The sequence below is a fragment of the Daphnia magna genome, linkage group LG3 (genome assembly GCF_020631705.1).
Source record: "Daphnia magna isolate NIES linkage group LG3, ASM2063170v1.1, whole genome shotgun sequence".
Classification (NCBI taxonomy): Eukaryota; Metazoa; Arthropoda; class Branchiopoda; order Diplostraca; family Daphniidae; genus Daphnia; species Daphnia magna.
Window position 1 is genome coordinate 11,994,564 of NC_059184.1, and position 21,499 is coordinate 12,016,062.

The 21,499-nt window shown below is 38.8% G+C and overlaps 1 protein-coding gene and 2 long non-coding RNA genes across 3 annotated transcripts; 1 reads left to right on the forward strand and 2 right to left on the reverse strand.

Annotated features, from left to right (window-relative positions):
* Positions 1-522: 522 nt before the first annotated feature.
* On the reverse strand, positions 523-2,384 carry LOC123470540. Its single transcript, XR_006644237.1, has 3 exons — positions 1,617-2,384; positions 1,507-1,549; positions 523-996 (listed from the first exon to the last, which is right to left on the reverse strand). It is a non-coding gene; the product is annotated as an uncharacterized LOC123470540 (long non-coding RNA).
* A 4,621-nt stretch (positions 2,385-7,005) lies between these two features.
* Positions 7,006-8,544, forward strand: LOC123470542. The gene is made up of 2 exons (XR_006644239.1): positions 7,006-7,770; positions 8,180-8,544. It is a non-coding gene; the product is annotated as an uncharacterized LOC123470542 (long non-coding RNA).
* An 8,867-nt stretch (positions 8,545-17,411) lies between these two features.
* LOC123470541 (protein obstructor-E-like) lies at positions 17,412-19,623 on the reverse strand. The gene is made up of 4 exons (XM_045170868.1): positions 18,580-19,623; positions 18,170-18,352; positions 17,794-17,984; positions 17,412-17,723 (listed from the first exon to the last, which is right to left on the reverse strand). Exons 1-4 carry the CDS (start codon positions 18,629-18,631, stop codon positions 17,436-17,438), a joined length of 714 nt encoding a protein of 237 aa, XP_045026803.1. The 5' UTR covers positions 18,632-19,623; the 3' UTR covers positions 17,412-17,435.
* Between the last annotated feature and the right edge of the window lie 1,876 nt (positions 19,624-21,499).

Genomic DNA, 21,499 nt, shown 5'->3' on the forward strand with positions numbered 1-21,499 from the left:
AGAGAGAGAGAGAGAAAGAGAGAGAAAGGGAGTGAGGAAAAGTCAGACAGAGAATAAAAAAAAAAAAAAGGAGAAGGACAGACAGACGGAGAAGAAGAAGAGAAAAGAGACAAAGGCAGAGGGGGGACCAGAGAGAGAGAGAGAGAGAAAAGACTCTTTTGCCTAGATTTCATCAACTTATTCTGTGAGGAGGTTGGTTTTCTCGGTTTTGTTTGGTCGGTGGGTTGTGTGGGTGTGTGTGTGTGCGATGGTGAACGTGTCTGATGTGCGTGCGTGTGTCTGGTATGCACGTATACGCTCGCGTATTGTGGTATCGGTGCGTGGTAGAGCGCTAAAGATTCTCTCGCGTTCCAGAGCTTTGGCTCGGATGAGTGGATGGTGGAATACGAGCCGGTGAAAAAGAAAAAGGGGAGAAACAGAAGCAGGATTTTCAAAAAAAAGAGAAGAAAAACAAAATATATATATACGAAAGTAAAAAAATATATATATATAAAATATAAAATAAAAATAAAATAAAACGGCTGGGATAAGATGGATACGGATGGGAGAAGAAAAGAAAAGTTCTGTTCTTGGAAAGCCGAATAAAAAAATGAGTGAATGAAACAGGCTTGCCATCGAACGTTTCACTTTATATTACTTCTCCGAAGCCAAATATCAATCGGCAAATAAAAGAAAAGCCCATCGTCTGGAAACGAAAAGAAAGCACGATCTTCAAACGTAGACTATTTGGGATGGAAACAAATTCCAAAAAACAAAAACAAAAAAAAAAAAACAAAAACAAAAAAACAAAACAAAAACAAAAACAAAAACAAAAACACAAACACAACAAAACAAAAGAAAACAAAAGAAAACAAAAAATGTTTGAAAATAAAAATAAGCAATGGATATGCAGTACGTGTATTTATAAATAAAATAGAAAAATAAATGAAAAAAGGACCGAGCCTGCCGCCAGCGTGGGATGGGATTTCAGCACTGTTGTTGGGAAAAACCAGCTGCCTAGAAACAAAATATAAAATGATCGGTAAGGATTTGCATCAGTTGCGTCAGCACAAGTCTCTTATTAGCCATAGCCTGGCCTGCTCCTATTTTTGGTTCTTTTCTGTGTTTTCAGCCATTGGCTCGCTTCGTATAGCTACGACGGGTGATAATAGTAGTAATAAAAATGCAAATTTGAAATTGATTCAAAAAGTTGGTTTGTCTTGATTCTTGAATCACCAGTCAATTATAGAATTGCGTTTCTAGCGAAGATACTCAATCAGATGACGTTACACATGTAACGGCATCAAAGCAAGAACCGGATTCGTCCACGAGTTTGCCACTAACCATTCATTCGTAACTTGTTTGGTTTTTTTATTCTTTGTTTTTTGTAGGACACCAAATAAATCGATAAAGAGTTGGATCTAACCAAACATTAAAACACCATGACGAAACCGTCTATGTTAATTTTGTTTAACAAGTCTGCTTGCAGAATTATAACTAGAATACAGAACCAGTTGGCGGGTATACCTTGCTGCATTTTCCCCCATCGTTTCCCGGATCTCTTATAGTCCTGCAATTATATAATTTTTCTTTACCAACACATTCTAGTTTTGTATGATGCTGTCGAGGGATTTCACCTGCAGGCCGCAATAGGCTGAATCCATACCAACGTAGAGTACACACCGTTATATTCACACACATAACAACATCATCGTTACGTTTGATTCGGTGTATATCATCGACGTAGAACCATGTGCTGCCGACCGTCACTTGTATCCTTTTAATTCAAGAATCTTTGGCTTCTTTAACGTTAGCCAGTGATTCAACATCTTGGTTGTGCGGTGACACACTGCACTTTACCGGCTTGATGCTCTTTTGTCGACGTAAATTCACTTGGCGCGACAGTCCGAATCAGACAGTTTTGGCTGGATACGGGTGGAATATAAGCAGCAACTTGTGACTCACTCAATAAATGTCATCTTTTTAATGTATAGGAGCCCATAAAAATGCTAATAACAAACAACTAGCCTTTAGAAGATGCCCTTGATAACGACAGAGTGCAAACTTCTTATTGCCGCTCGTGAAAAACCCCAAATCAAAATTAAAAACAATATCAACGTAAACGCGCTGGGATAATCACTGATGACAGTATAGCCTAATGATATAGGCTACAGGCGAATATTACGAAGAATAACGAAGAAAAACAACCTGTTCGTATTGGTTGTGTGTGTCTGAATTATGATTACAGCAGCAGCATTTTTGCCGTTTTCATGTTCCAGTAAACGAAGAAGTAAGTCATCAATTCAACCTATGATCTATAGTTTTTGGTATACATTGCGTACGGAAAATATCTTCAAAGCTTATCTGTATATCATGCAATATTGATGTAGACATTTGACGTCAATGCCAGTCTCATTTTTTGATGGCCGAGACCAAGAGGTGAGACGCGTAGGCAGTCCCTGCAAGTATGCATTGTGACAATGGCTGCCTAATTTGTCAGATAATGCCACAGACTTATAGACGACCAAAATAGCTTCATTTTAGCTTGTAGGTCTACCTAGAGATGAATGAATTTCATTTCTTATACCATCAACAACCTTTTACTTTTTGCAGCTTGCATTTCCCGGAGCCTGTCGTATTTTATACAAAATCCCCTTACATTTTACTTAGTTTTTAGTAGACAAGTTCAGAATGAATGAATAAATGAATGGAGGTACGAAAAACCAAAGGAAAAATAAAAAAACAACTAATGAATAAAGCAATTGGAAAAAAAAAAATTAAATTAATAAAAAAAAGGGGGAATGGAAGACCACGTCACGTAGACAACATTGCATCAGCCCTCCACCTGCTGATTGCTAGATAGGGAAGTAAATGCCGCGTGTTGGTCAATCAGTGCAGGTCACGTCGCTGTCGGGCATCGTTAGGCATTCCACAAGTCAAGTACGGTATCACGTATAGTATTGCCAAAGCCGCAAACGTCCATTTATTATCTGTTAGCCAGTCGATTTCATAGACAAAGGTGATCTAACATAGATCTATCTATTCTAATCTATTGCGCGCTCAGACTTCCAAATTGTAGAGAGGCCGACCTGAAAATGAATGGCTTCCGCGAGAAGGTGAGTGCGTGACTCATACAAGCGATTTCTCTTCATTTTTATCCGTTTCCAACTGCACGTGGAGTTGGTGACGGATCGGTACATTTGTGAACGTAATCGACCGATTCGCGTTCAAGCGCATTCAAATCCAATTATTTTAGCCAGGAAATCGGACTAATAGCACAAACTATATGATGTATCATTTGGCTATGTCCTATAATGCATAGATCGGAAGAAGATTTCATTGCAATTTTGATGTAAATAAATGTTTTTCAACAGTTATAAATGTGGTATCGTGTTAAAGTTCAAACCGTTAAAAACGGGTCCAATAAGTTGAATGATGTTCTCAAAAACAACGCCAACCGGAAATCTGTTTCGTGAAATGGACCCAGCAGTCGGTTTGAAAGACATGCATTCTTTAATCAAATGTTGCCCTTTTAATCAAATTCAGATTTAAATGTCATGTCAAATTTAATTTTTAAATATATTTAAAAATTAATATATATAGTCGGTTTGGCTTTGCAAGCTTGCGGGGGCTGATGCATAACCTGCTTTCAGCTGATTTCCGCAGGCTGTGCTACCGTACATAGCCTTCAATCCGATAAAACGTTCATGATATCTTATTCCATCAACAATATACGGGTTGTCGTAGACGTCTATAGCAAACGAATGTGTTGCTTATCAATGCAGGCTGACTTCCGCTGCAGGCTTTAAGATATATTTGCGTTAGTAATCACACAGAATACAGGCGTTGGCGAAAAGATACAACTTTCACTCTTTTTTCTTTTTGACTTCCATAAGCCATTTTGTTTTGTTGTTTTTTTTTGTATCCATTTTTGATTATCTGTGTTAATATTCATTCATGCACGTATCTCCCCCCACACCCTCCGGATAGTAATATTATCTTATTCTTTTCGGCGTCTATATACTATTTCGGAGGGGTAATAATCTACTATACGCACGTTTCCCTCCTAAAAATGCTTCGTCTTGCTTATATTCTGCTTCGAAATGTTGGGTAAAAATAGACGACCATCTACAGAGCTTTTGTACTTCTTTCAAAAGCAAAGGAAACTGGTTTCGGGTGGGAAAGCGATACAGTTCTAATGTTAGTGTGACCATTGCGGAGGCGATAACACAAGCCCCGTCACAGTGAACTAGATATATAGAGTACAGCCGATGCGGCTCTCTCATTTTGACTTGAAAGCGATTCGTGGGTACACGTGATTCGTGGGTGTTGTGTAACAACCATAGCAGGAAGCATGATGCAAGTCAATTTATTGAACTATACACAATTTCGTTTGGCTTTTGTCATGATGCTGCGTGGGCGTCTTGGCGCTTCTTTCGACTGTTTGGTAACACCAAAAGACGAACACTCAAAGAATAGAAAACAATCTGATTTCAAAGCTATATATCGGTTGGCTATATACAATGACTTAACAGTTGAAAGACAGTGAGGAATCGTGTTGCTATACACTGTTGCCTTCTGGCTGACATCGCCCTTCTTTTATAGCCTATATGGACTGTGAACCGTAGACTGGTGCTATATACTCAAATACAAGAGGCTCGACTTGCAGCTCGTTGCTGATAGTCTGGAGGCCTTATTTTTCAAGCTGGGAGTTCGTTTCCTGGAAGTTTGTTTCGTAGAAATTTCGGTTTCATCATGTAAACTGATACAAGTTATGGTTGTGACATGCAACAACAGGACAATGTACAAGAACCAAAAAGACAAACACATTTTTAATTTTTTTGTTTTTTTGTTTTCAATCCGACATTCAACAAGCAAGCCTCGTTCTATCAGCTGTTCCATGTCAATAATGCGCTTATACGTGTGACGAAAAAAGAAGACAGAAAGGAAGTTTGGAACAACCTGTACATATAAGTTTAAAAGAAAGAAGGGTGATAACGTCGCGTGTCGAGCATTAGTTTATTGGGTACGCGAAGAAAAGCTATAGTTTCAGAGGCGTTAAATTGTAAGCGCCTTTTGTCTGCAGGTGATGTATAATAAAAACATATTTTTAGTTCTTTTTGGTGTTTTGTTGCTTGGCCCGCTTTTGTTTGTTTGATGATAGTTGGCCCGGGCGTTGGGTACGTATGGCCATTTAGAATCAAAAAGATTATCGTTAACGGCTCTGTCGCTATCGAGTATATAAGGATATAACATCCAAAGGCAAACCGTTCTAGCGAAAACGACCAACAGCCTTACGAGCTTATATAGGCTGCACACTTAAATAACGTGAAAGCAACAGCAATTGGCTGTATATATACTGCCGTTCGTGGTTTAAGCCTGCTCGCAAGACTCATGAATCTACAATGAGGAGAGGCCACTAACATTTCACGGCATCTCACAAAAATCGTTCCATTTTTACGACTTTTTTTTTTTCTTGTTGTTTTGTTTTAGAATAAATTCGTTTTTATTTTCCTCTTCAAACGTCCGCCATAAAGCTGGCGTTTCTGAGCCTCTTATACTATTTTTGCTCGAGGACCATGCATTATGTGATTCATGCGTCCTTATGGTTGAAAAAAAAGGTCATCGAGTCCCCATTGTTTTCGTATATACCTTGCAAAAGGCTTTCAGTATAATGATGTGCACATTCATTCAGACATTGTGTGTGTGTGTGCACTGATTTAGCATTTTACGAGACTACACACATTTGAAGCCTTCCCCTGTTTGAGTACGAACCCAAACTGATGACACTCGTGTTAATCACAGACTTCCGCGCCAATAATTAAATAACCAGCGTGTCGGCGAGCACTCAAACGGCTGTGATTCTTTCCCATATAAAAAAAAATAGTAATAATTACTGGCCGAGATTAATGCCAGCTTATGCGATTCCATATTTGTAACTCATGACGTGCATCATCACATATCAGCGTTTAATGTCTAGAATAACGTGCGGAACGTGAAAGTTCTCGCGAAGGAATTAAATGCATCAAAGCTATATAAAGTCATCAATCACGTTGTTATGCAATTCAGTGCAGACAAAATTCCTAGGAAGTATCGTGATAATTTTATAATCGCACGCGACTGCTTTTCAGTGGAAATGTGACTGTTCAGACACAATCTATACAGGCAACAAAATAAGCTCCATTGGATTTTGTTACGGTAGCAAACTGAATCATTTCGAGTTTTTCAATGCTTTATACGTTAACCTAATTGTTTTCGAAATGAATCGGTTCTCAATTACTGGGTGAAACGATTTTTTTTTAGTTATTCTTATTCAAACCAAAATATTCGATCCAATACGTATGTACGTAGGTCTATAATAATAGTATAATATAGCTTTGATCGGCAATTTGAATTGAACGATGGTCCACTAGGTCACATCCGTCAAGCCCTTAATCAACAATGCCGTCGTTGTTACGCGTATGAAAAGATGACGCACGTTCTTCTTACAATGTCTTTGCCCTGATCAGATATAGTTTCAAATAGACGTGCATGTTTTTACGTCACTTTCTACTGTAGAATGATTGGGGACGGTGCCGATTACCTTTGTTTTTCTTCCGCTTTATCAGAGCTCACGTACTCGCCAGTATTGACGGCATCGAAAAGTCTTGACGTTTTCTCTAGACTGCGCTACGCATAAGACTTCGTCATTGACAAGTAGGTCGTTGAAAAATGCCGAGTCATTTGATTATCCGACGAATCTAATGGGTAGCAACGAGCAAAACACATGTGGGTTTGTTTTCGTGAGCCATTTATCTTTAATAAAAAGGAAACTGATTTATTTTGTTATTGTATATAAATAATCAACTATTACGATTATTTTAAACTTTAAGAATTCCACAGACAGGAGGCAATTAAGCAAAGTTGCAGTTCTGCGAACAAAAGTAAACAATCAACCTCGTCTTTTCTTCAGAATGGCCCACCCCCCCCTAAAAAAAATGTATTAATAAAAAAAAAAACGAAGCCCAAAGGGGAGGCGGAGTTGCGGTTTGAAGGCACACTGATAATAAACAAACGTAAGGACAACAACAAAAAAATTTGCATTAATTATTCACATGTCTCGATAACGTTTATTTTTATTTTATTTTATTTTTTGATTTAAATGGAAACCATTTCATTGGAATTGAAATATCCAGCTAGACGAATATCTAATTCTCTTGAATGGGAAGAATAATTATAAAATAGCTTCAAGTCAAAAGACTTTCTTTTATAGCGAAAAACCTTGGTACAACCTGTATTGAAAGTCAACACAGCAAGAAGAACTGTTTCTGGAAGAAAAAATTAAATAAAAATAAAATAAGAATACAAACAAAATGTGTGGTGCAATTGTCCGGGAGGGATGAAGCAACACAATTTTTTTTTCCAGACAATTTTGCTTTGTAGCTGTCTTCGTCTATATACGTTTAAATAATGGGCACGACGCTCGTGACACGATACGAGGTTAAACGGAAGCCGCAATTCTGTAATGCGGGACCTCCCGGTTGGCTAACTTTCAATGGAACGCAATGATTTTCTTTTTTTTTTTTTTGTCCATCGTGGAATGGCCGTGACGGAAATTGGGTTTATGCCATTGCCATTATATATACTTGTCCGGCACGTAGGCATTCTATATAAAAGCATGTCGACCATTGTTAAGTGTCAAATTTTCAAAGAGTGCCTTCGCAAAATCAAAGCTTTTGGTTTTCTTCGTTTTGCTGTACCGAATTCCAATTTTTCGAGTGTATTCCATAGCCACAAAGTTCATCGTGAGAGGTAAATTCCGGAAAAAATTTATATATTTTTGTTTATTTTTTTTTCAAATTTGATAGCAAAGCTTACAGTATTATTTTTGAGTATACAAACTACAATGGAATAGCATAACAATTATAGCATGATATCAGCGCGAAGTATAGTGCACAGCATTTAAACACAGAACAATATTTTAGTAAATTAGATTATCTTAGTACATTGAATTCATGTGATTTTCCGTTGAATATTGGTGCTGAGTGTTGGTGTTACAAAACAATTGCTTCATCCGTCACGTTGTGGCGTTGATTACCAATTAATCTTGTGTCTACAAATCTTCAAACTGTTATTATTATTATTATATTATTATTGTTGTTATTCTGCACGTTTGTCGAACGTTTTTATGTTATCATTTGTGTACAAATGAGTCGTCTAGCCGATGAAGCAACAAGCAGGTCCGTCGCAACAGGCGATATATCCGCCGATCGTGTCAGGTTTCATTCGCCGGATATGCATTCGTGACTCTATGGCTTAGAGCTGGAGTGCCTTTCTCTTTTTTACTACCCGCATTTGATACTCTCGCAGCCGTTAGACGTTCAACCCGTCCATGGACGCACGAGGTTATTTCGTTATGCACGCTGGGTGTTCAACCGAAGCGACTCGCCACTTTAATGAACCGTCCAAAGCCTTTGCTTGGCAAACAAAAATGATGCGCACGTATTGCTTTGTTTGTGTAACGTGTCTGTAGTTCCAAAGCAGAAAAAAAATATTTATATATAATAAAATTGTGCTACGCATCGATCCATTTTTTTTTGCCCTATGCCGCATATTAAAGTTCATCGTCAACAAATAGAAAAGGTCACTGACGTCAATGCGCCTATCGACCTACGAATCCGAAGAAGCCCGCAGACGAAAATGATTTGCTGCCATATGAACGGACTGTTGTGTTGAAATCTTGCGCCAGTTATATAGTCGTCTGGCACGACTATAGCCTACGTGACGGTTGCATTGCTGGGTAGGGTCGATGTCAAGTCTATTGGTCATGTCAAATGATTTGACTAAATCGGCCCTAGCCCAATGTTGTTTCTAAACCATTTAGGAACGCAATGCGGATATTCGACTCTAGTCAGCCAAAGTTCGTTTCGTTCTACCGATTAGGACGAACGGCCGTGTTTTGGGTTTTTAATCACGTATTAACTGACATTGCCTGACATCGCCAATACTTTGACACCAGAAAAATAAAATGAATATAATCAAATCGTTGTTCCTGTTCTAAACGCAGTTTGGGCGGTCTATAATTCACAATACACACCGCATCTTGTGTGGTACCACGTATAGCAGAACACGAGCGTTTTGGCCGAATGGATGATTAATATCGAATTTAAATTCAAGGTTAAAGATTTTGAGCTAGACAAACTGCTGAGTTGCCTATATGGAAGTTTTGAATTTTTCCCAGTTTGAATATAAGGAGGACATATGTGTCGATATCTGTAAAAGCGACTTGCACGCTTCACGACCTCCAAGTAGCCTAAAACGAAAGTTTAAAATCGTTTAAAGGATATCAAAATGATCATATTTCAAGTTCTAAATGAAATTGAATGAATCGGATTGGAGAGGCGTCTGGTACCACTTCACTACTTTGACAAAGACCCAATAACGTTTCAATTGCGTCCTTTCATTTCAAGTTAGTTTTTGGCCCGATGCAGTGAATACAGACGATTTGTCGAATGAAACAAAACTGCATGCAGTTTTAAAGAATTCGGTCAGAAAAGTAAAAATACGATGGGGCGGGACGAAACACGTGTCTTCTGATGTCCTTCGTGGCACCAATGGCACTCCTGCTCCTCTTGCCAGTCTATAATGGCCATATGATCGTGTGATTCTCTACGTCACGGAAATGCATCGACAAATTTATTACATGCACATTACACATACAGCGGGTTAGCACGCCTTCAAACCTTTTGCTTTTTTACGGGCAACCCCAGTAAAAAAATAAATTCAGTAAATAAATTATTATAAAAAGGAAAATAATAATAGCACCGTTAAAAGCTTAATAGACACTTGAATGACATGAAGTTATTTATGGATATTGCTTGTCATTTTACCGCCTGTTCTTCTGCTAACGTATACGAACGCCGAGCGCTGCGACCGGTTTGCCACTCATTAAAGTCATTATGCGAAGCGTTAAAACTTATATAGAATATAACAGGAAGAAAGGCAATCAAAGCAAATAATCTCATGTATGAGGTGAAAGGATAACCAGACGGTCGGAAGAGTGACCAAGTTTCAAAGCATTTTCTTATAATGAGCGACCCAAGTAAGTAAAAGTTGAGACAAAAAAAAAAAAAAATAATAAATTCAGTTCGGTCGTGTTTCGGTGAAGATATGCAAGCAGTCGACGACCTCGTTGACCTCCTTGTCTTTCCGGTAAAATACTTGCAAGTCTGTTATGGGATTGCCTAATCGCTGTCTGTTTCTGTTGCAATTGCTTACATTATCGGAAATACGCTTGGGCACGAATAGCCACATGCAATACGCTTAACATTAATATTTACATACGTACACTCTATGTCATGTAGATGTCTAATGACGTATACGTTCTATCAAGTTCCCCATATATTTCAGACAGTATAAAACGTCTAATGTAAGTCATTCAAATGGGCTGTTCGAACTGAAGGAAGAAAAAATGAGTTCAAGCGGTATGAAAGATTCCTATAGTCTAGGCCTACGTTGCCTCTTTCCCCTGACTCTGTTACGTAACATGGCCCTTCTCGTCTTCAGCACACGAACAAATCTATTAAGTTATATACGATATTTATAGCGCACACATCAATGCCGTCTTAGTTCATTCGATTCGTTCACCGCGTGTGTGCTGATAGCCTGCCAACCCCTTGCCAGTAAAATTCTTCACGGTCATCCGGTGCGGCTTGCGGCTCCATTAGACGATGAAAGGTTTTAATAGAAAGCTTGATGCAGCTGTAGCTATATCAGGTCTTTCATTTATTTTTATTTTTTCTACACAACGAGACGAAGCGTAGGCGTTTATTCATTTTTTTAACAGGGCACATATTCATTTATTTGATTTCAAAATGTGAACTCCCTTGAATGAGCCACTTATAGTCCGCCTACGGGTAAATTGTAGCACGTCCTGTGAATGAAAAGGTATGGCAAAATATCGTTTTAATACGCGGGCACTTTTATAATCACAAGAAAGACATGCCTTTCAGCCGCGGAGAATTAAGATAATCGCGCCCAATGATAAGATTCATTTTCATGGGATCGTTGTTTTTGAATAAGCTAATTCACGAACATTATAGCTCTTGTTACAGCGTAGGTTATTTCATATTACAGAGAATTTGTAAAATCTATTAATTTCGAGCAACCCCCTATTCCCTTGAGCGAGTGCTTTTAAATCGTATACAACAGATTAAAGACAACAATATATGTACCAACCGCTAGAACATATACAAATTCAACCGACCATTTAAGCGACATGCTATATTTGTCCATTACGAGACGCTAACTTCAATTCATTTGATAAATAATTGTCCGCTTTTTCTTCCGGTCCACTTTTATCCGCTGCCAGCTCGTTATAGTTCATCACGAGAGATGACGTCGTTCAGGTAAATGGAACGCAGCTTATCAAAACGAACCGATACGCACAAACGGGAAAGTTTTGAATTCGGTTGAGACGCCGAACGACCTCACGACGGACAACAGATCTGGGTATGTGTATATAGATTGTCTCTATTCTATACTCGTTGGTCCCGCCATCGTGTCTAGACTTGGTTCTCCCACCGTTTTTTTTTTCTCTCTGTCAAGTCTGAACTCGCTTACGCGAGCGAAAGAAACCAAAGAGGAGTGATAGAAGGGGAGGAAGAGGGAGGTTTCGGTCAGTTCTTTCTGGTCAACCCGCAGGGTCGTAGCACTCGTCAAGTGACCAAAGTCTCCACTTTCCAGCCGTTCTGCTTTTTTCCCGTTTCCATTTGCTATACTCGTGCTTTCACGCTCTCATGCTTATATACGTATATACTGGTGCGCATTTGCCCGTTTGGCTTAGTGTTGAATTATGTTGGCGTCGCATCAGGCCGATTTGGCATGTCCAGACCTTTGAGCTTGGTCTTCTTTCCTATAGTATTAATAATAAACGAATGAACTGTCATAATTATTGTTTTTATTTGGAGCCAGGGTTTTGCTCAGTTGCTGAATTTGCAATCACGTTCACAGAAGTTGTAGCTTTACCCCCCTTATTGTTTTCATGACATTCTTGCTACGCCGCCGCCGACGTCTGCAGGTTATTTAATTTCTAGAGACACTTGCCCAACTCTGTCAGGATACAAAGGAATTCCCGTCAAAATGTAAAACATGATGAAATCATACGTTACACTTAATGGATTGGACATGTATACAGTCAAACAAAGGCATCTCCATGTATGGTTGTATGGACATTTTAGAGAAAAAGGCAAAGTGCACGCAAAACGACGGTGTACCATTTCAGAAAAGAAAAATACTAATCACCGTACAGAATGTGAGAAGGTTAAACACGACCAAAAATTACGCAAAACTCAGACAGAGGATTGACCAATACATTGCAACAACCGCGACATATTTCTGATCAGACTTTCTTATGCTAAATTTGACTTGATTTTCTCAAATAGAGTTTGCCGACATCGTTTGAATTTCTCGACAATCAATGGAACCCTAATTGTTTTAACGAATTAAATAGCATAGAGCTGCTTTCTCGTCGTCCGTTTTGTTGCACCATCAACCGATTCTGCTCTATCATATAGGGAATCCTGTCGTGATCGGTTAAGAGAAAACATCATTCCCAAAGTCGTTTTGAGCAAAAGTAGTTTGTTTCAATTAATTCTGTTCTATTCAAACAACTATTATTGTTTTGGTCCTTTGTGTAACATCGGTCACCATGCAAATAACAGGCAGAAATTGGCGGTTTAATAAAGTCTAGACATTTCTTAGCCAAATAAGGAAATTGAAATTGTCACGTGAAATAAAAGACGACCAGTTCTGTACTTTGACCTGCATGAAACCGAATATCCGATTAATATGCAAGTATTTAGTTACAAATGATTCTATTATTATATTAAACTGCTGCGTGTATACATTAATCTATAGAACGTATTATAAGCTCGACGTCTCGGGTTTGAAGAGGATCTATTTAGACCATATGCAAAACTAATGCAGACCACCAAAGTGTTGCGATTAAGTAGCCAAAATGATCTAAAATGATCTACGAATTACGAGTTATTCAATTGATTTTAATGAATGTGGACATTGCACATTGCAATAACAGACCATGATACATAGTACATAACTTTTTTGTTGCTTTTAGCTTAGTCCATGTGATAGGCGTGTCCACCTACACCAGACAGGCTAATATCATACATGTACTATATACTTTCGGAATGTATAGACAATCTCCAAACTGTGCCAGACATATAGTTGTGTTGTACAGTGAACGGAAACAATATGGAACAGACTCACGTTCACATTGTATACAGCACTCGAGACATGGTTGAAACATTGAGTCGAGACGCTTGAGACTTTTTTATTGGGTACTTCTCTTATTCGAACAATAAAAAAGCCTCGCGTGACCAGATAAGGGCGGAAGAATCATCCAAGGCAAAAAGGTCGCTAGCCGGCCTCTCTTTATAGGGCATCTCCGACGGATGTCGAGCGTTTCGTTTCCTTCTTTGTACGCTGCCCTATTCAAATGAATGTTTGATTCCAGTTGCATTTTTTTTTTGTCTAGCTGAAGACGTCGCGCCGTCGGCTGGGAAGCCACCGCATGTATACGTAGAGCCACATTACTGGTAAATTGAACGGCAATGCATCATTGCTGTCGGCGATTAGATGATTTAGTTTCTACTTTTGATCTATTCCCGATCCTCGGGCAAAATTACACATCCTGAAGGTCAGCTTCCAGCGTCCTTTTTCCTATCTAGTAGCATAACGAGCGACGGAGTGACGCCCCCGATTCAATCAATCTATCCATCTTCTCAGTCTTCCAACGGCTTACTTCATTTGCTATTATTATATACCAGTTTTGATAGTAAAAAAAAAAAAAAATGAAAACTCAAGGCCCACTTTAAAGGATATTTAAATCTAATTAAAAGTAATAAACCTTTGCTTGCCAACACTTTATTTTAAAAAGCAAAAAAAAAAAAACAAAAAAAAAATTGAAATTTGATTATCTGGTGCAACTTGAAACGTGAACATGCCGTTCTATGACACAGCTGCAATATTCGTAACAGCCAGGTCGCCTAAGGCTGCGTCTCGGCCGAATATTTCCGTTTCACATTTCCAATGACGCTGCCTTATTATTCACATATCGTGCATCACTCTGTTGATAGACAGTTTTATACTGACACCAATGCCCCACAGTCTACGCAGCTCATGAACAGCCCCACCCCAATTCTTCTCTGTTTATTATAATTAAAATGGATTCTTTTTTTTTTTTACATTGAAACGCGGCCATGGACGATTGTAGCGCTACTAACGCTAAGGCATACATTTACGTAATAATAATATCGCGATAAGGAAACAAAACAAACAACTGGTTTGGGCCTTCTCATACCCGTTTGCCTAAAAATAGGCGCTTCAGAAAAGCTGGAAGAGCAGCTCGCCGAGTTGATGGGTAGGTTGAGTTTTTTTTTCCCAGTTGATGGCCCCATAAATTGTAAACGGACACACTCTCTAGTAGCGGTCGCTTTAAGAAGGTGGAATCCAATTCGTGGACTCTGGCCATTTTGTCATGTAACACATAACCCCGTAGCTCTGGAGAACGGAGAAAACTGATGCCGGAAAGAATATCAGAGCCGCCTGCATGGCAAGCTAGGGGATGTCGCCGTATGTAATGGCATAAGACGACATCAGATGATCGTTTTCCCAAATTGATTCGAAATCAGACTTTAAAAGGAAATTGCATCACCTGCGTTATCAACCGTGTCTCGGCACCAAATTCGTGGAATTTAACAGTTGTGTGCGCCACTTCATGATAGCGCACTTCTTATGACTGGGTAATATGCCACTCTCTTAATGATGGGATTGCTAGTCCAAGAGCCTGTAAGCAATTGCCACTCGAAACGTCTATAGTGTTGGTATGGTATCGGCCTTACCCAGTAAATTCAATGCAAGACTGAATAGAGAGGTAAGAGCTGTCAGTTGATGTCGCGATGGGGATCATATAGCTAAGCAATATGATCTGATCTCCTAGGGATGTTAGCGCAAAATTTTGAACATTAATTTGCTTGATTTAGGAATTGAAACCAGAAAAGTCCCATAATATAGCGCCGGTAATGCAGCAGTTTGACGGGACAATTTCTATTTATTGATGAACAATATTTTAATTCGATTAGCAGCTACTAAGATAATTATTTAAAGCTACACTGGGATTCTTTTAAGCTAAAAAATTGGTTTGACAAACAAACCAGCAGTTCCAAACAGATTTCCAATATGTGTACGGATGTGCCGTTTAATGCATCTCTGTCGACACAAACGTTATGAAGAGTGACGAAATGAATTCCAAGGCTACCCTTTTGGTATGTTTGGCTTGCCGTACCTCTAAATAACTGGATATAAGGCAATTGACGCATTCAAGCGCAATCATCTATTTATACTTGAAAATCGATTGGGTCTAGAAGCAGCCCTCATTCGTTCGAGCATCGTATCCCGTGTATCCTCTATATTTGTATATTAAACATGGTGAATAAGATAAGTTAGTAAGTATTGCTTTCTCAAGGCTGAGTGAAGCTTAACATTTCTAAATTTTAATGACAATAAATAAATCCTTTTTTGCCTCCCACTTTTATTTTGAAATATTTTGTTCATTCCCACACGTAGTCGAAGGGTAAATTCAACGGAGCCTTATTTAATTCAGCAATATCTCGGTAAATTGTTAGCGTACTCTCTGTTTTTGTCTTTCACGAGCTGTTTATCCCACGCTTATTTAGCTGATAGTCAGTACTCAGCATTTGGGAGCCAATAAAAATGATGTAAAATAAATAAATAAAAAAATTTAAAAAAGGGAACCTTCTAGAGACTTATGGAAAGCTGGGGTATTGCATTTATTAGTTTGGAGAGGAAGGAAAACACGCAAAACAAAAAAAAGAAAACAGCTGCGTAATCATATATAGTTTATTATTTATTTTTTATTCGCGATTGTTGAATTACTTATTATCTTGGGGCGAAAGGGTCACTTGAACGTCGTGTCCACATGTAATAAATCATCTGCCCAATAACTCGGAACTGGCACTAGTTTCTAAATCATCCGAATTTCACTTGAATCCAAACAAACTTATTATAAGGTGCCATTTTTGCACGGTCAGCAAAGAACCATCAGCTTTATTTTTGAATGTCAATAATGAACGCTTGGAATGTTGATGTATATACCCATGATTTACATCTTCTCTCCAAAACAATAAAAACAAATACATTCGTTAAGCGATTATAGAAAGATGATGGATATATTGAAGTCAAACCATCAATTCAGAACTCAAAGAAGTGGTTTAAAAATAACGATTTGGTCAACTAGCTACAGTTAAAAAACAATCGGCTACAAAAGAGGAAAAACATGATTTACATATGACTACAAACGAGATGTATAGGTAACGAGATGAAATGCTTGTTTTTTTGTTTTTTTTCTGCAGTAGGGGAGGGTGGGGCTAGTTGGTACAATTTTTTAAATTTCTTCTTTGGTTTCTTTAATTTTTCATATTTTGACACCTAAAAAATTGTAAAAGAAAGCTCAGATAACCAGCTTTCTCGTGCTATTTTTTAATTTGATCTACGTTGAAGAATTCTTATCGAAATCAACGTTCAAAAAGCTAAAAAAAATTTGCCTACATGCCCCACTAACGGGGTAAGTTGGCAGTGGTAGTGGGGTAAGTTGGCCCCATGTATTTTAAATACGGATTTCAGTGAAATGTTGATGTTGTAAACAAACTAGAATAACATTACAATAAACAAAAATCCTATAGTTATTTTAGAGTGGGAAACTCAGAAATAAGTTGTGATAACTTACATAAGGATTAATAGCCTTAAATGCAAAAAATAAAAAATAATATACATAATTCACGCAAACATTTCACAGGTGAACATCGTATAAAGAGAAACACTTAAAATTTGCCAAATTTTGGCCCTTAATGCATACCACTGTTCACCATAAGTCATATCTAGCAAAAATTCGACTAACAATTCCCTGACATTTTAACAGGCCATGTACAGTACTATACATATGCATGTATAATGCCTATGCCGACATGCCCCATGTTGCAATGTATCAACTTGCCCCAACCCGGGGTTTATTCAAATAAAAATTTTTATTACTCCTTTGTAATTGATTAAAACAAATCCATTGTTACAGTTCGATAGAGGACACAATTTTCTATAAAACTAATATTTTTTAAAAATTATATGCATACCAAGAAAAGATAAAATTGATGAATACCAAGCACGCAACTATTGTGGATTTGACGCAAAAAATTTCGATATTTTCTATTTCCTAAACTATTTGGGATAAATTCATAAAACTTTGCACAAATGTGCGCACGATAAACATCTTTGACTATGAATTATTTCAATAAAACCTCTTTCACACAATTCGTCTAAATTAAGAATTGCAAACTTGCCCTCCTGCCAACTAGCCCCACTCTCCCCTACAATTTTATTCGCCATCAGTCGTCTTCGCTGTAATATTTTTCGCAACCTCTGACGTTCTGAGGGCTATCGCAAAACCCATTAACCGGATTGAAGACGTTGCCGTGTTCGCATCCGCCCAGACGAGGATAGCCGTTCTTCAGACATTTGAAAAAATAGCGGCAATCATCTGGTTTGGGAAAGCGTAAGTGATCGCCGAACGTCAGCTGCGTAGCATTGGTAATTGGCGGGCAGGTGAAACCTAAAACTTCTTCTGGCATGCATCCTGGACGTTGAGCTTCATCGGGGAATTCACACACTCCCATCTGCAACTCACGACATGGAATTAAAGATATACAAGATTCGAATGAATAAAATATGGCGAGTAGTGATTACCTTGGTGTCGTAGACTAGACCAGCAGGACAGGTGATGAGTAGAGGGATACCCATACGGCAGTAGTAGTATTGGTCGCAAAATTCGGTGTGAGGATAGAGCCCGTTAAGACGAGGACAGTTGCCCGAACCTTTTGGCGGTTGCAGACGCTCACGTCCGGCACAGTTAACTCGCTGGGGCATATCACAGAGATCTTTTTTGTTTGTTTGTTTAAATTCAGGTTCAAAAAATCATCGAATTAGAATCAAAGCCTGTTTTAAAATGGGTCTGTTGCAACATTTTGTTTCATAATTGAAGTTAGAAAATAGGCGGATTGCGAAAGCGAAATATATAATGTAGAAAACCTTATACTCTAAGAAGATCAAATTGCTGACTAACCTCCATATACAAGGCCGTCCTCGCACAGCTCGAAGCTCATCTGACCACCTTCACATCTAATATAAGCGTCGCATTGCCCGCTAGCAAAGTCCACCATAGTATAGGGACGCCGGCTCATTTCGCACTTGTTACTAGCACCGCTTGTTTCATCGGAGGGGTCCCTTAGTGTAAGAGATGCTCCGTCTAGAGAATGTAAATTATAATAAGACGACCAAAACAATGAAATTTCAACATGTCCGCCCCCCTAACCCTTAATTTAGCACAATCAACCAGAAGGCAAACAACACTATTAACACATGATTCTTCTTTTTCCCTCTCAGTCGACTGTTGTGCGTGCAGCATTGCACTAGCCCATGCTCAAACATGAATTTAAGAAAATAATGCGATACAATAAAATAAAAATGACTTACAAATGGAAGACAAGACAGCGTGAAAAACGACCAAGGTAAATGAAGATGGCATGGTGATGAATCTCGGTCGATGCTACGTGATCAACTGATCTATCCTGATCGATGTTCCATTCCGTTTTATAGTAATAACTAATGCCACTGTCCTTTTACGCACCCCCTACTGATATCTTTGCTGCACAAGGCCGAAATGCATTTAATCCCTAGCAGGCTCAAGGTTTTCTTTTTGTTATTTACTCATTTTAATTATTATTATTATTATTTTTTTGCCAAACACGTACGATATAACACTGTCAGTCCATAAAAGCGCGGTCAGCGAAAACTATTGAATATCTTCGCCCGTCTTAGTCATTAAGCCAAAATGATCCTTCAGCCTCACTGGAGCATTATTGCCTGTATAGGGGAGCATGATCAAGTATAGGCTTAATATTTAAGCCTTTTCTAGTGGCCTTTGATATTCCCTCGGAGAATTCTGATATATTCCATATAAAACTGCATGCGCAAATAATATTTCATTCTTGGTAGACGATACATTTTGACAGGGATCGTCTGAGCGAGTTATCTTAACATTTAACCTTATATTTTGATTTTCGAGCTAGGACGTTAGGGATTGCTTGGCCAAGTCATAAGATTTTTACGAACTCCCCTTTGCAATTCTTAGGTTACCCCTTCTTCTTAGATTCCCACAGGATAACGTCGAACTATTGACAGAATAATAATGACGAACATAACCTTGAGCAATATAAAGCCTGCGAATAACAACCCAGTCGATTAATTTTGGTTTGATTTAATGATCTATCGTTCCAGTACGTGGCACAATATTTCGTTTCTTGCGCTCATAACGAGCTCAAACTGGCTTGTTTATCGAGCGAGTTTTGTTTTCTTTTACGGTTTGACGTTTTGTGCGGTGGCCAGGGCACGTGACACTCGCGTGATTTAATGCGTGAATGATAAATAAACGGTCACGCAGCCATGCATAAGCACCACACTGTTAGCCTCGTTCGCGGTTTGTATAAGAAACGGCTATCGTGTCGAAAAATTTGTTTGGTCGCCACGTCACTGCGGGATGCACACGAAAAAAACAAAACAAAACAAAAAAGACTGACACCTAGTGTCCCATGAAGTAGTCGATGTTCGAGGAAATGCGTCATTCGGGATTTGGGTTTCGATCTTATCTCAACTTGAATATACACTCAAACCAGACTGCAAGGCAAGTTCGAAAAAGTACAACGTACGACGGACGTAAAAAAGGAAATCTTAAAAGTAAAAATAGCCTCTACAAGGTATGAATAAACAAACGAAAGAAGGTGGCCAATGCTGCCCAAATATAGAATCCTCCGCTATTTATACAAAGGAGAAGCCTATAATTAAAGGTGCCTTGTTTAGAGAACTAAAAATATTCACGTAGCAGAATCGGATTTTGGATTAAATGGTCGATCCGTCTAGACAAGAACGGGTCGTTTTTGGGAACACGAGCTTGTCAATTTTATAGGGACGTAAATCACATTTATGGCCTCCAATATTTAAGCGATCAATTGGTGTCTCGCTGAAGCCGATTAAAGCGGTAATTTGACTGCTGTGACTGCGCACAAACATATCAGTTTCGCGTGCATCGATGGTTTTTATCGATTTCTTCAGAACCATCAAATCAATAAATCAAAGATCGGAATTGGGCAGCAAATGTTTTGAATTAGAGCGCTTCCACGTCCGCTGGTATAAAATACAAACCAAAGAGTCGTTTACTCGTTACGAGGGATCAATTACGAAGGTTTCTCCAATTGCTCCTTCCCCACTCCGCCTCAAAATCGGCGCGAGACACAACAAATTAATGATACCCACGTCACGGCCGATAGTATTTATGCTGAATGCGATTCTTTTGTTGATGTTACTCGCTTACTCTACTGGACTTATCGACACAGCACGTTCAGGTCGTGTCCTTCATTGATAATTTGCTACCAGGACGGTTCCAGTCGAATTCATATTGGCGGAATGTCGCCCTCAAGTCTGATCCTGAGGGCGTCTTGAACGGTTGTGTCGAGAAAAACAAGAACAAAAAAAATCAAAATCAAACTGAGTAAGCAAAAGAAAAAATGTTGAAAAAAATTAATAAATCAAAATAAAGAATAAATAAATGCCTGGCCAACTGCAGACTCGCCACGTTAAAAGACCTTTGAACGAGACGTAAACACTCGCGATGCCTCCTTCCCTTCTCTAATCGCCCAAGAGTTCAACAACATAAGCGATCTATTTTTGTCTGCGTACCCGGCCAAAATCGAAATCCTCAACATCAAATACCCTTGACCGAGTGGTCGCCTGGACGGAAGTGTCTGTCTCGACTGGCTGCGCACCAGCATTCCACACAATTACGTCAGGCGTGGCAGGCGTGTAATTATGATTTATTTTTCAATTTCATTACATCGCCACATCAATTCAAGACATCGTTTTCCATACCAGATTATACAGCATACTACGCTTGATTATTCGTAGTGAAAAATCACGTACAGGCGATTCAACTACTATATGCCGTTAGAAGAATTGCTTATCGACCGTGCGTACAAGCGTTCCATACTCCGTCGAACGTGATTTGCGTCAGACCTTTCAACAGCGCACGAAAGTTCTCTCTTTCTCTTTGCAATGAATGGAAGTTTGTTTTTTTAAATTCCATACCTGCGTCACAAGTACTGAAACCAATGTCGAACGTGATCTTTTCTCAACGCGCAACCTACCGTAAAATATGTGCGAAAGAAATTTGTTTTATAGATACTCTACTGCTCGCAGCCGTGTGGCCGTTAAATCGTAACGAATCGAAAGCAAGTAGCAGATGCTGAGAAATGATGAATGACACACTTATGCGCAGACTTGCCTGCCAAGACGTTCAACCAAAAAAACATGAGGGCATTGCCTGATGTTTCACGTGAATGAA